This window comes from Chelon labrosus (assembly GCF_963514085.1).
Source record: "Chelon labrosus genome assembly, chromosome: 10".
Taxonomy (NCBI): Eukaryota; Metazoa; Chordata; class Actinopteri; order Mugiliformes; family Mugilidae; genus Chelon; species Chelon labrosus.
Genome location: NC_140360.1, coordinates 4,860,075 through 4,875,480, shown reverse-complemented (window position 1 = coordinate 4,875,480; position 15,406 = coordinate 4,860,075). Strand labels below are relative to the sequence as shown.

Below are 15,406 nucleotides of genomic sequence, written 5' to 3'. Positions count from 1 at the left end.
TGTCCCATTAAACCTAAACGCACCAAACCCGGTCTCACGTGACAACGCCAGGCCAACGTTCATTGCTTCTTCTTCTTCTTCTTCTTCTACTTCTTCTTTTTAATGGCAGTTAGCAAACCAGTACAAAGACAACTGACAGAGTCGGACAGAGTTAAATCATAATATTTTTAAAGACTATAATTAGATTAAATATATATTAAATATTATTTATTTATTTATTTATTTTTTACTGTTTATTCTCTTGCTCCACATTCTAGGCACCGTCCAGTTGGTGGCGGTAATGCGCTTTTAAACTGGTTTTGCCAACCGCCACTAAAAACCGACCGAAACAAAAGACAACGACGACGAAGAAGAACAAAAATAAGACGAAGACGACGACGACGAAGAAGAAGAAGCAGAGGCCCCGCCCATCTCCTCGCACGTTGTTGATATTTAAATGGTCAATAGCTGTTGTTGCCAAATGTAAACCAGGGCGCACCGGCGACACTCAAAGACTGCTGTCCGAGACAGGTGAGAGAGGCGTTTGCTTCATTGTCCCGATTAAACTCACTCACATCAGTTGAGATTAAAGCTCTGTGTGCTACAGCGTAGCAGGAATACCTTTTGTGTTCCCCCAAACGAGCTAACCGCTAGCATTGTTCAACCTCTCAGTCTACAGTTCAAAATATTTTTAACTTTTTATTATTTTTGTGCAATTTCAGTACTTCCCGCTTGCATGTGCATGCCTCATATATATCTGTCCATAAACTAGCCGCTTGTGTTGTTGTTGTTTTATATATGCAAATAATTATAGCAGCTACTGTCCCAAATGGATCTCCACTGCTGTTTCAGAACCACGAACAGCGCAGTGTGTGACGTGACTTTTTTTTTTCTTTAGAAGTTATAAAATAAATTGTATTTAATTTATTTTATTATTATAATTTGTTGATCTAAGCTCTGATGTTGGTTCACCTGCTAAAGACTCAATATTATATATAATATTGAGATCTTTGATGTAAAGTGCTTTATAAATAAAATCTATTATTATTTATTATTTATTATTAATAACTCCAACCCTGGAAGTTTCCGTGTGTACCGTGTGTAATCTCTCGGGTAATAAATTCTTAGAAAGACGCAGGTAGTCGAGGAAATGCATATCTCCACATGGCTCCTCATACATCACACGATCATATCAATAGTTAACCAGCTGCCCATACGTTATTTATTGACAGAATCGCACTCGTGAAGTCGCATTGAATACTTTAATTTGTTAATTCTTGACTACCTTTATGATTTAGTTCAGGGGTGCTCATTACCTCGATCGCGATCGACCGGTATCGCGTGCCAATGAAATTTTTTTTAGATGTTAGTCTAAAACATTTATCCATTGCAACTCCAAAACAAACAGCAAGACAAACGTTCATCTGTATTTATTTTTACTTTATAGTTGCAACATACAACCTCAGTTCAGCGACACACATCCACAGCCACGCACAACTTCAACAACAACTCAAAAGTCTTTCTTAAAGAGACAGCGCTATTTTTCTAAAGGCACCAATTTTTCTTGATAACAATAAAAACAAAGATGGATAGAGCTTTTAACACTGCCACAACAATTAATATGACTATATATAGATCACTTTGACTTGGTCATTGCAAAAGTAGCTCGCAAAGCCAAAAAAGTGTGGGCACCCCTGATTTAGTTAGTCAACAGCTGCAAAGACAGAATATTTTAGAAGGCTCCTATTACTAATGAACAGGCATCACCGTGCTGAAGAGCTAAAAAAAAGTCAAAAACGTGTGCATGTAGTGCAGAACATCATAATTATATTTAAATATATCCAGTGGTTGTGCAATATTTGACATGCAAGTGCCCATCTCTGATCAAAGTGGCTTGCGCAACATTTGGGAGGTTATGTGTGTGTGTGTGTGTGTGTTGATAATGATGCTGCAGGGGTTAGTGAGTCATTGGAGCAGGGAGAGTGGGGTGAGTGTTCAGAGTTCTTCTCATGCTATGACGCTACGATAAGAATTTAAGAACGTGTCAAATATAAGTCAAAAAATCATACGACTTTGTCTTTTGTTTTATCCATGGCAAACAGACACCGCTTACTTTAAAATGTTACTGTGTTAAAACATATTAAGGATAATGTGTCTTAGTTTAAGATAAAAATGACGTTGACAGTTACACACATACATAATAACTTAACAATCACATTGAATATGTGTTTTCATACATGTTAATATAACCACGGACACAGGTGAGTATGTTGTACTACATCTACACTAACTACAGTGCCAATTCTGTCGCCTTTCTGTTTTAATGAAGAAGTGTTTTCACATCACACCCTTAACCATTTTCATCAAACTCTTGACTTTTCCGCACGTGTTGTAAAACACTGATGTTCAAAGGGCAGAATCGTGGCTGCGGGTCATTAGTTCTGGCAGCTCCACCTGGAACAGTATTGCTGCTGCGTGGCTGCAACGTCAGATGGGAAATCAAAGTGATACATGCCAGTGGCCTCTTAACTGTTAGCTTGTGTAACAGCCTCCATTACCGTATTCATTAGCCTGAAAAACAGCCACAATCGCATGATGCAGGTGCAGTTCGCTGTCAAGATGTAGCTGTTGATTCAGTTCGCAGTAACCCAAACCTGATGCCGGTTTGTTTTCCAGCCTTGCCGCTACCTACGGAAAAGTTAGGCTCACACAACACAAAACTCTAAAAAAACCTAAAAAGTTTACTCTTGTACGTGACCATTCAGGACATAGTTGTAGGCATCTAAAATTTTATATGCCCTCCGTTTCTCTTTAGTGTACAGGCTTGGTTTCTCTATCAAGTATAAATATATCAGCCGCTGAACAGTTGGTAATGGATTATTCATCCATCGGTTAAGTTTAGAAGTAACACTCGTGGTCTTGGGGAGTGAGTGACCGTACATATTCAGATAAAAAAAACAAAAAAAAACTTGTCATTGTCAAAAATAGGCCAACACAAAGTGCTAGTCAGGGTTAGCTAACGTATTCCTGTGGATCGTTTTGCCTCCAGCTAAGCCCCACCCACAAAAATGTCATCATGACCCCAAAAAGGGGTTGATATACAATATACCTTTTATTGATGCTGTGCAAAGTTGTGCGCTATCAAAAAGGCTAGTAAACCTGTAGGTTGATCAGGGTTTGTTCTGACCTTTGTGCCTATGCTGTAGAAATCTAACTATAAATGATTAAACTGACGACTGATCTGACACCTTTTTGTTTTTTGTCTGCTTAGTATAATTTGCCACCATGGTGAACCAGCGACGGGACAGCGGCTGGCAGTCCGGCAAGAGCGACTCCAGTGGGACCAACAGTGGCGGCGAGAGCTCCAAGGAGAGCTCCCGGTCTTCCACGCCGGTGCTAGACATCGACCGCTCGGACAGGCTGCGGGACAAGATGCGAAGGAGGATGGAGTCCGGAGACCACTGGTTCTCGCTGGAATTCTTTCCTCCCCGCACAGCCAGTGGAGCTGTCAACCTGATCTCAAGGTAGGTTAAAAATCAAACTTGGGTTTGGTTTGGAATATTTTATACTAAAAGGTGTAGATTTAGCAAATGCCAGGATCCTCCAGAGAGTGACTCCTCTGGGTCTACATCCAGAACTCAGTGTGGTACATAGTGACGTCTCTGTGGCAGTGACTGCAGCAGGACAGAGACAAAGTGTGTCAACCTTATTTTTATTTATTGTGTTGCATTGTATGGAGGCAGTCGTGGCTGAGGTATTTAAAGCTCCTGACCCTCGGACTGACACCGTCCCTCTATAACTGGGTGCTGAACTTCCTGATAGAGAGACCTCAGTCAGTTAGAGTGGGAAACCGGACATCAGACATCTTGATAGTGAGCATAGGAACCCTTCAGGGTCATGTCCTTAGTCCACTGCTTTACACGCTCTTCACCCATGACTGTGTGGCCTCCCAGAACAACACCAGCTTCATAAAGTTTGCAGACCACAGACAGTGGACTGATCTCTTGTGGAGGGGGCAAGTTTAAGGTGACAGGTCTGGAGGCCTGATGTCAGGAAAATAATCTCTCCTTAAATGCATAAAAGACCAAAGAGGAGAAAGAAGGAGCAACACCTTCCATTATACATTGGCCAGACAGAAGTGGGGAGGATGTCAACCTTCAAATTCTAACTTCTGTTTAAATGGAAGTTTTGAAATGACAAGTTTGGAGATGAGCAGATATGTCCAGCTATTTCATGACATGTAAATCTGACATTGCATTATGCATCATCCATGCAGGAATAACTCGTAGTCTTGAAGCACAGAAACATTTTCAGCGAGGCCGCTTGTGAACATTTTCCATGTAAGCAGCTGCGATCTTTGTTTCTTTGCCAAAATGTTTTTGTCGAAGGCTTTGGCTCGTTCAATATCTCTTCATCCACGTGTACACAAAGTCTCGTGGGCGCCCTCTTGTGTATCTTTCCAGAAAATACATGCAGTCCTCTTTGGATGCACTTTACTCTTCAATACAGCGTTCAAATGTTTTTGTGGAAGCTTTGAATCTTAAAAGGTCACATACAAAGACCGGTATTGCTGTTGGTGGAAGTTGGCATGATCTTTGTTGTTTTATTAGCAATCTTGAAAGCTAATGATGCCTTTAGTATGGAGTTACTGATTGCATTGGCAGCACTTTCAGATGGTTCAACTCTTGTGTGAGGTACATGTTAGTTTTTTACAGAAAATCATACATTTCCTTGTTTTTTGCTTTTCAAAATAGGAATGTATCTTGACTTGAAAATGCTTTTCTGCGTACGAAGTTTCAATCTTGGCATCAATTTGTATTTTGTTGCTGCGAGTCCCGCTTCAACAGCTTCAGTTGAGGATTTGCTTGCATCCTTTGCTGCTGCAACTTTTAAGTGACATGTTTGTTTGCACTGGCCCAACGCCTGTCGGTTTTATTTCCAGGTCGTATATATCCACATTTTCATCAGTTTCAGCACTTGTACGCGTCTGATAATTCCTTGACGCTGTGGCAAGCAATACCGTTGCTGTAAGTTTCAAAGGTGCTTTTTCCTCGATTACAGTTTGCCTGCCAGCTGGCACTCCCTCTGAATCTGAGCCAGGTACTGCTTTTCAGTTAAAACAAACTCAACCCATTCGTCTACTTTAATGATCTTGATCTTTGAAACTCTGTCTGATGCTGCATCGCTGCATCCACCGCCTACACTTTCCAATGCGTGGTTTAGCCATTTCCAACCTCTTACAATGCCCGGTTCAAACATGCGATATCTGTCAGTACACCCTGTGCTCACACACTTCCTCCCCCTCCTCCGGATCTTCCCAATTGTTCAGCGCAGTTCATGTTTGGAATTGTCTTAAACTTGCTGTACATAGCTCAGAGGCTACAGAGGTCAACAACTGTCCACAAGCAAAGGCTATATTTGGATATGATATCGCAGCAATCTAAAAACAATAAACCTGTCAATGCACCACACACTTAAATAGAGTCCCGTGGGGGACCACAGCACCATCCTGGCCACAAATTAAATGGCTCGAGTCTTGTTAAATCACATCTGCCAGAACAAATATTTCTGTGCAGCCAGAAAAGGCATATGCATCCATGATAGCAAAGTATCTATGGTTAATGATAATAAAACTTTGCTTTATGGCCGTTAAGTGCAAGCAGCATACCGTCATAAGATCAGACATGCATACCTCTAGACAGCAGCAGCAAAAGGTTCTGGGAATGGTATGTGACCCTGGGAGAAAGATTTATACCGCTGAGGTAAGAATATACCGAAAGAGGTATGCCATCGGCCACTTGTCAATCTCAGAATCTCTTCTCTAGAGACCATAGTTTTCTTTTCCACAACCCAGTTTGATTCAGCTGAAGTACTTTAACAAATAACCAACACACCGTTAATGCTAATTACCCAAGAATAGGTTGTGCTGTTACCAAAGTAACAGCTGTCTTTCTTACACATTATGTTTTTTGTTTTTTTCTACAGATTTGACCGTATGGGCTCCGGGGGGCCCCTGTTCATCGACATTACCTGGCACCCGGCAGGGGACCCGGGCTCCGACAAAGAAACATCGTCCATGATGATTGCGAGCACAGCCATCAATTACTGTGGCCTGGAGAGCATCCTCCACCTGACCTGCTGCAACCAAACCAAAGAGAATATAACTAACTACCTGGCCAAAGCAAAGCGCCTGGGCCTCAAGAACATAATGGCACTAAGAGGAGGTGGGAGAGGGGACATTTTTGTTATTTATTTATTTTGTTGAACTCAATGCTCTGTACGTTTTTGATTAATGGGTCGTTGTACGTACGACACCACAGGTTCCCAAACGTGAATCCAAAGCATCTCAAGCTCAACCTGGTGGCTGGCTTTAGTATAGGTCAGGGGTCGTCAACGTTTTACAGGCCAAGGACCCCCAAATTGATGGAGAGTTGGAGTACTTATGTATATGTGTATTTAAAGAGAAAAAAATTTTGCGACCCTCCTGCAGGATCCCGTATTGAAGACCTCTGGTATAGGTTGTAAACCCTTACCCTATCCATGTTAGTGCATGGGACAGGAGCCAGATGAATAGGTGGTTGATTTGACGCTAACCCAGAAATGTAACTACGCCCCGTGGCACCGCACACCACAAGAGCTGTGATTGGCCCTCTTGGTAGTAGCGCATTTCCGCTTTAGTATTTCCGGCTGCTTCTCCATCTCCGCAATTTTCGAATCAATTGTTTTGGCTCAACAAAGATGGACCGGATCGAGGAAAGGTTAACTGAGGAGGTTCGAAGGTGCAAGCATTAGTATGACTCGTCTTCGGCCAAATTTCGAGCGAGCCAGACTGATGAGCGCACAAGTATAAATGGCTCGCACCGGCATACATATCGTAGGTTACGGCTTCTATGTCCTGCAGTACCTTAAATGAGCCTTAAGGGGGCAATATAGTGCCACACAGACATGTAAGGGGGTCTGAGCCACCGTGAACTCCCAACTACATTAGGATGCTGTTTCGTTGACTAAAGTTCAGCATTTGAAACCATCATCCCACATATAGTAGCTGAAAAACAATGGACCTGATAAGGTGTCCTGTCCTTATATAGCACGTTTCTACCTGCTGATTGTCTATTCACTCACATAAGCATCTTCCAGGCATTGGAGCACTAACCTAATCTGGTTCGTGGACATCCTGCTCTATCCATTGAGCCACAGCAATCACATCCTGCTAATTTGATGTTGTTAATATCAGATATGGTGAAAAAAATAAGTGATTCAACATCAACATCATTAGAAAAATACCCCTAAGGATCCGTGTTAAATCTATCCTAACATCTCTACAGACCCCGTGGGAGCCGAATGGGAGGAAGAGGAGGCGGGTTTCAACTACGCCACTGACCTCGTGAAGCATATGCGATCAGAGTTTGGCGACTACTTTGATATCTGTGTCGCTGGTATGTTTTCGCCCTCCAGATCATTTTAGTGGAGCTCTACCTGAAGCGTCAGTCAGTGGTTTAGTCTTGTGTCTGTGTGTCCAGCCTATCCCACGGGCCATCCCGAGGCAGAGAGCTACGAGGAAGATCTCAGGCACCTAAAGGAGAAGGTTGACGCCGGAGCGGACTTTATCATCACCCAGCTGTTTTTCAGGGCAGACACATTCCTCAAGTTTGTTGACGACTGCAGGGCGCTCGACATCACGTGTCCCATCTTACCTGGAATTTTTCCAATTCAGGTGAGTCACTGCTTCTTCCAGGAACAGGAATACTGTTAATATCATGGTGGAGTTATTCTAGGAAACCACTTTGCTCAGTTTCCTCACATGAACCAGGAAGAAATTAAAATGCAGCAGATTGCATTACGTACACACTGATCAGTCACAACATTATGACCACCTTCCTAATATTGTGTAGGTCTACCTTGTGCCTCCAAAACAGTTGTGGCTCATCAGAGAATGGACATGGGCCTTCTGAGGGTGTCCTGTGGTGTCTGGCAACAGGATGTTGTTAGTGGGGGGCCTATGAGGGGAGGGGCCTCTGTGGATCATCCCACAGATACTTGATCAGTTTGGGATCTAGTGAATTTGGAGGCCAGGTCAACACCTTGTGCTGTTCTTATTGTTTTTTTGAGTTGTTCCTAAAGTGTTTTGTGGCTATATCCTGCTGGGGCCATCAAGGAGTGTCATTGCTATGGGGTGGGGGTGCCTGGTCTGGTCTAGGTGGGTGCTACATGTCTAAGTAACATCCACATGAATGAATGCCAGGTCCAAAAGTTTCCCAGCAGATGGTTTAAATGTTACTTACTTAACCTGTTAGTGGTTTTAATGTTGTGGCTGATTGGTGTACGTGTAAACGCAGATATTGGCTAATGCTTAACAGGAAGTCAAACTGTGAAATATATAAAAATATAGGTTCTGGTGAGCTCAGTGTGCACATGACACCTGAAGGTTTTAATTTAGTTTCAGACACGTCCACAGGAATACAGCCGGACTTAAACCTCTCTGTCTCCAGGGTTACCAGTCTCTGCGTCAGCTCGTCAAGCTGTCGAAGCTCGTGGTACCAGAGGAGATCACCAAAGTCATCGAGCCCATCAAAGACAACGACGCTGCTATTCGCAACTACGGGATCCAGCAGACGGTGGAGATGTGCCGCGTGCTGCTGGACAGTGGCAAGGTACCGGGCCTCCACTTTTTCACGCTGAATCGAGAGGTCGCGACCATGGAAGTGCTCCGACAGCTGGGCATGTGGGTAGAAGACCCGAGGTGAGTAAAAGTGCCAGCAAATGCAGCCCCCTCTAATTGTCTCACTGCAGACTCAGTGAACTTTCTTCAGGGTCGGGCTGGTGGGCAATATGGACCAAAACAGCATATTTAGATTTTTGCATATCTGGCATTGTGGTTAAAATAAGCTTCGAATTTGCTTTCTATGCCAGGCGGCCCCTTCCCTGGGCAGTGAGTGCCCATCCCAAACGAAAAGTGGAAGATGTTCGACCTATCTTCTGGGCCTCCAGACCAAAGAGCTACATCTACAGAACCCAGGACTGGGACGAGTTCCCTAATGGCAGATGGTAGGCCTGGTTACACATGAACTCATCATTGCATGTTAAGAGCATTTATTGTCGAGAGGATTATGTGAAGTTCTTACACGTGCTGTTATCCTCAGGGGAAACTCTTCGTCTCCAGCTTTTGGCGAGTTGAACGACTACTACCTGTTCTACCTGAAGAGCAAATCATCCAAAGAAACACTGCTGCAGATGTGGGGGGAGGAACTGAAGAACGAAGAGAGCGTCTTCGAGGTCTTCACCTCCTACATCACAGCCCAACCCAACTCTAGTGGACACAAGGTAGACGAGATGCAGTACTCAGTTCACTACTGATGACAGCAGGTTCAGTCTATTATACCCCAATTATATATAAAAGTATATAAATTAAATCCTACTTAATTTAATTGACTTCCTACTAAAGATTTTTTTATTATATTTAGCTGCTTTGGTCTTTCTCTAGAGAAGCATCTGCCAGGTCTTTGTAGCTTGAGTTGCTGGTCAAAAGATCTGTCCCTTTATCCAAATTCTGTACCTTCTCCTTCGTTAAAAGTTTTTAGAAGTTTTCATACCTTACAGGTCGTTTCACTGCCTTGGCAAAGGTTCAGGCTATTTTGGTCAATCTCATTATCACTGACTCTGGCCATGGAGGCTGATAAATGTGCAGTTTTTTTAGTTTTTCCCTCCCCAATCTTGGCAACACAACAAATGTCAAAAGCCACTTATTGACGCCGTCACCTTCTATTCATGTGCATGTTCTGTACCAGTTGTTTTGTCCCTGTCCAGTAAGTATTTGTCTTTATGCTAACCATAGTTAAGCTAACCATTTCTCCACTGACTCCAGCTTTTCAGCCTCAGAAAAAAAGCAAATAGCCATGTTTCCCATAAATGCGTAACTCCTCCTTTAGTCTAATGATCACTGCATATCCCATAATCATGTTCCATTAACTGTCGTCAAATATACTAGAGTACAGCACCATGCTGACACATCGAGGTTTCCTTTTCTGCCAGGTGATGTGCCTGCCGTGGAACGACGAGCCCCTGGCTCAAGAAACCAACTTCCTCAGGGATGAGCTGGAGAAGGTGAACAAACGAGGAGTCCTCACCATCAACTCCCAGCCCAACATCAACGGCAAATCCTCCACGGACCCAGTGGTAGGCTGGGGACCTCCAGGTGGATATGTCTTTCAGAAGGTAGGACCGCTGGTGTGGTTGGTCTTGTTTTTGTGTTAAAGGTGGAGTTGTTGAGGACAATGTTTTGATAGATGTGTTGATGTGTTGCATCCAACAGGCCTATCTGGAGTTTTTTACCTCCAGTGAAAATGTGAACGCTCTCCTTAAAGTGCTGAAGAAGTATGAGCCCCGAGTCAACTACCACATTGTTAATGTCGCCGTAAGTCCCCTCACAGAAAAAACACATGAATGTCACATGTGGCAAATATGTTAAAAACCCATGTTAAACATACCTATCAGCCACAACATTATGACCACTGACAGGTTAACTTGTGACCATTCAATGTTCTGCTGGGAAACTTTTGGACCTGCCATTCATTGGTGTGGATGTTCCTTAGACATGTAGCACCCACCTAGACCAGACCAGGCACCCCCACCCCACAGCAATGACACTCCTTGATGGCAGCAGCCATCCCCAGCAGGATGCAGCCTGACAACTAAAAAAAAACATGAAGAACAGCACAAGGTGTTGACCTGGCCTCCAAATTCACTAGATCCCAAACTGATCAAGTATCTGTGGGATGATCCACAGAGGCCCCTCCCCTCAAATGCTCACAGGACACCCTCAGAAGGCCCATGTCCATTCTCTGACGAGTCACAACTGTTTTGGAGACACAAAGGAGACCTACACAATATTAGGAAGGTGGTCATAATGTTATGCCTGATTGGTTTACGCAAAAATGTGCTCTTCACGTGGAACACATGTGGATTTGGACTTTTTTTCTGCACTGGTTTGAACAGAAATCACATATTGTTCTGTGTTGGTGTGTCAATGATTCATCTCTCCCGTTGAATATCTCGTGTACAGGGTAGTAACCTGACCAATGCTCCTGAGATGCAGCCTAACGCTGTGACGTGGGGGATCTTCCCCGGCAGGGAGATTGTTCAGCCTACTGTTGTGGATCCAGTGAGCTTCACGTACTGGAAGGTAAGATGGAAACCGTCCTGTTCATGTACAGGAGGAGAAGATAGATGATAGAAAAACAAGAGCACAGGGGCGTAAAACAATGTGTGACGACGGTAGTTCTATTACAGGTGAGTTAGCTGCTATGATGAATTTAAGAGGTCTCATAAGCAGGTTGAAGAATTATGCATTCATGTAGAAACGGATAACTATGAGTCATAGACAAAGGGCAGGTTGAGACCAGGACCACAGATGAGTGGAGAGAGAGAGAGAAGAAAGTAGATAAGAAATTAAGAGGATAGGTGCGAGATAGAGAAGACAGTAGAGTACAGGTCATCATGGGAAGTCCCCTAGCAGCCTAAACCTGTAGCAGCATAACTAAGGGCTGGTTCAGGATCACCTATAAGCTCTGTCAAGGCTTTATCAAGAAGCATTGTTTTAAGTCTAACCTTAAAATTAGAGAGGGTACCAGCCTCCTGAGTCCAAACTGAGAGCTAGTTCCACACAGGAGACTCTAGAAACCACAAGTAAGTCTTTCCCGATTAATGCAGATCCAGAAATCTGGTACCAAACACGCAGGACCGACCCTTTTAGAGACAACAGGGACAGACATTCTCCATCTTCTCTGACTCCACTCCCCCCATGTTTCCTCAGGACGAAGCCTTTGGCTTGTGGATCGAGCAGTGGGGCAAACTCTACGAAGACGAGTCTCCTTCACGGATGATCATCAAGTACATCCACGACAACTACTTCCTGGTCAATCTAGTGGACAACGACTTTCCTCTGGAGAACTGTCTGTGGCAGGTCATTGATGACATGTTTGCGCTCATCGATGCGCCTCCAGAGCCGATTGTCAGCGAAGTGGCCTCTGAATGACTTCAGTCATTTTTTTAGGAAAGAAACAAACGATGAGTGTTAGCGTTTGTAACTGTATTTTTTGGGGTTTTTTTTGTCTTTTTATACGGATGTTTTGAACCATTTGAGGGAATAGGAAACATTGTGGAAAGTTATGTATTGTCGAGCTCCAAGGTTCAGACCAAATCTGGATCAGGACTGCTACTCTCTCAATCCGGATCACTACGCAGACTTAACTGTCAGAGCAACACATCCAGTGGACTAGTGTCCCATCACAGACTTGGTAGTAAATGGGTCTGTACAAATGAGAAAGTGACTGGGTACACCTGATGCTGCTTTTAAACATGTATAGAGATGGGAGTTATTTGGTACGGTCTGTCTATGAAGGTTCTCAGTCATCCAGGTCATGGTATATCCAAAAAAGGTTCAAAAAAGGCAACTTTGAGAAAAACTCTACAAGTCCAGTTGCCTTTTTTGAACCTTTTTTGGATATTTGGTACGGTCATTAAGCATTAATATTGTGACTTCTCATAGCATGTAGCAACAAACCACCTGTGTGACCACAGGTACTCAAAGCTGCCTACTGGTGAACAGATCAACCAGGTCTGATGCACATTCTCTCTCGCTCTCTCTCTCCCTTTGTTCTTAAATTAGATTAGATGTATACACCGATCAGGCATAACATTATAACCACCTTCCTAATATTGTGTAGTTTCCCTTGTGCCTCCAAAACAATTGTGACTCATCAGAGAATGGACATGGGTCTTCTGAGGGTGTCCTGTGGTGTCTGGCAACAGAATGGTGTTAGTGGGGGGGCCTTTGAGGGGAGGGGCCTCTGTGGATCATCCCACAGATACTTGATCAGTTTGGGATCTAGTGAATTTGGAGGCCAGGTCAACACCTTGTGCTGTTCTTCATGTTTTGTTTTTTTTAGTTGTTCCTAAAGTGTTTTTGTGTGTGTGTCTGAGTCAGGCTGCATCCTGCTGGGGATGGCTGCTGACATCAAGGAGTGTCATTGCTATGGGGTGGGGGTGTCTGGTCTGGTCTGGTCTAGGTGGGTGCTACATGTCTCAGTAACATCCACACCAAAGAATGCCAGGTCCAGAAGTTTCCCAGCAGAACACTAAATGGTCACAAGATGGTCAATGTTATTTACGTCTCCTGTCGGTGGTCATAATGTTGTGGCTGATCGGTGTATGTAGAAAAATGTGTCAGTTCAGGGGTCTAAGTTGTTTATGAGCTGACTTTTCTGCGTCTCATGTCGTGCCTTTACTCCTGAATTCCATTCAACGAATATTTGAAGTCTTCCATTGGGAGAATCTAGATGGTGCTGAAAGGGTTGATGTATGAAATATGTTGTGTGTGTTTTCAACTCCTTAATTATGACTAAACAAGCTTGTGCCTGAACGCCTAATCCTTTTATATGTGCAGCTTAGCTGTGGTGAATGCTAATTACAGCCGTTGGTTGCATGTTGCTACCTCCAGTCGGTACCTCATTGCAAGCTCTGCTACCATATCTTCTATTTTCTAACGTTGCTGAACTTCCTCTTCATTGTCATTTCCCCGGTATGTTAATAAAATATACAGATGTGTGAAATACTGTTTCTTCTGGTCCCACTGTTCTACATGTACACCGACAAGACAATCAACTCTATAACTGCAACTACTGCTGCACTACAACATGTGACGACACAGATAACTACACAGACAACTATAAGTACAAAAGCTACCTGTGCAATAAATGAATACTGACTGTAGCAACAAGATCTAACTAGAGTAAACATCATTACTGACATATATTAATATATTAAATGATCATCATGTTTGCTAGAACGGGTACAGACGACAGTGATAAAGAGTTCAGATTGCCACAGGTGCATGTGGTGCAGCATATCATGAATGTATGTATATATAAAAACTGTACAAATAGTTGGGCAATATTTGTTGTGCATCTCGGCCGAAAGTGGCTTGTGCAATGTTTGGGAGGTTGTGGTTGTATGGGAGTACGATGTGCACGTGTGTGTGTGTGTGTGTGTGTGTGTTGATGTTGCGGAGGAGGCGGAGGAGGAGGAGGAGGTTGGTGGTTTAGTGCTGATGACCTGGGTTCATCAGCATGTTCTTGTCTAATAATAATCTCTTCGATCTCAGTTTAACTTGAAATTGATATTCATTCATTCATTCATCTTCTATACCCGTTTAGTCCTGTTAAGGGTCACGGGGGTCTGCTGGAGCCTATCCCAGCTGTCATCGGGCGAGAGGCAGGGGTAAAATTGATATTTGTTTGATAAATGTTTGCCAGTTTGAATCTATACTTTTATCCTCTTCATTCCATTTCCATGTAAAGTTAACATGGCATGCAAAGAGAGTGTGACTTCTGCAACCAGTAGACCTTCACTCGTTACTATTAAGACTACATCTGGATCACAAACTGGACTGGGTCGGCTAACATGAACAGTGTATGAAAAAGGTCAGAGCCGTCTCTATTTCCTCGGGATCCTAAGGACGTTTAACATCTGCTGGAGGCTGCTGGACATGTTCTACCAGACTATCGTTGCCAGTGTCCTCTTCTACGCTGTGGTGTAGTCTAGTCTTTGTCTTGAACAAACTCCGGTCTATCATGAACAATGTCCACCACCCTCTACAGGACACCATAGTCAGACAGAGAAGCTCATTCAGTGAGAGGCTGCTGTCTCTGTCCTGCTCATGGACAGGCTGAGGAGGTCGTTTGTCCCTTAGGACATACTCCTCCTTGAACCGTCACCTTATCTTGGTGGAGGAGTTTGAGTGTCCTAATGACCCTAGGAGCTATGTTGTCCGGGGCAATTTGCCCCTGGTAGGGTCTCCCAAGGCAGACTGGTCTTGGGCGAAGGGCCAGACAAAGAACGGTTCAGAAGACCCGAGTTTTTGCCTCAGCAACTGCCCTCGCCGCAGACTGCCTGGCCATCTGGTACCGGTCATCTGCTTCAGGAGACCCACAGACCAGCCGTGCCCTGTAGGCCTCCTTCTCCAACCTGACGGCTCCCCTCACCTCTGGTGTCCAACAGCAGGTTCGGGGGTTACCGCCACGACCAGCACCAGCAACCTTGTGGCCACAACTTGCAACAGCCGCCTCCACAATGGCGGAGCGGAACATGGCCCATTCGGACTCAATGTATTCCCCACCACTCTCGGGACGGGGTTGAAGCTCTTCCGGAGGTGGGAGTTGAAGACCATCTTGACAGGTTCTTCCACCAGGCATTCCTAGCAGACCCTCACTACTCGCTACTACTGTAGGCCAGGTCAACACCTTGTGCTGTTTTTCATGACTGATGCCTCGCTTCAAGAAGGTTCTGAGTTTGAATCCATCATAGGCCAACTGGTTCCTTTCTGTGTGGAGTTTGCATGTTCTCCCTGTGTCTGCGTGGGTTCTCTCCAGGT

General features: G+C 44.1%; 1 protein-coding gene across 1 annotated transcript; it reads left to right on the top strand.

Moving 5' to 3' along the window:
- Window positions 1–352: 352 nt before the first annotated feature.
- On the top strand, window positions 353–13,187 carry mthfr (methylenetetrahydrofolate reductase (NAD(P)H)). Its single transcript, XM_084553632.1, has 12 exons — window positions 353–510; window positions 3,251–3,503; window positions 5,965–6,203; window positions 7,305–7,415; window positions 7,500–7,693; window positions 8,469–8,719; window positions 8,890–9,024; window positions 9,120–9,300; window positions 10,009–10,191; window positions 10,289–10,390; window positions 11,039–11,158; window positions 11,789–13,187. The coding sequence occupies exons 2-12, from the start codon at window positions 3,265–3,267 to the stop codon at window positions 12,008–12,010; spliced, it is 1,977 nt and encodes a 658-aa protein (XP_084409758.1). The 5' UTR covers window positions 353–510; window positions 3,251–3,264; the 3' UTR covers window positions 12,011–13,187.
- The last annotated feature ends 2,219 nt before the right edge of the window (window positions 13,188–15,406 follow it).

Excerpts from the sequence above, each read along its gene's own strand:
- mthfr (XM_084553632.1), top strand. The coding sequence starts at position 3,265 with ATGGTGAACCAGCGACGGGACAGCGGCTGGCAGTCCGGCAAGAGCGAC. Across the intron at positions 7,694-8,468 it reads CTGGAATTTTTCCAATTCAG|GGTTACCAGTCTCTGCGTCA; the intron begins GTGAGTCACTGC and ends CTCTGTCTCCAG. Across the intron at positions 10,391-11,038 it reads ACCACATTGTTAATGTCGCC|GGTAGTAACCTGACCAATGC; the intron begins GTAAGTCCCCTC and ends TCTCGTGTACAG.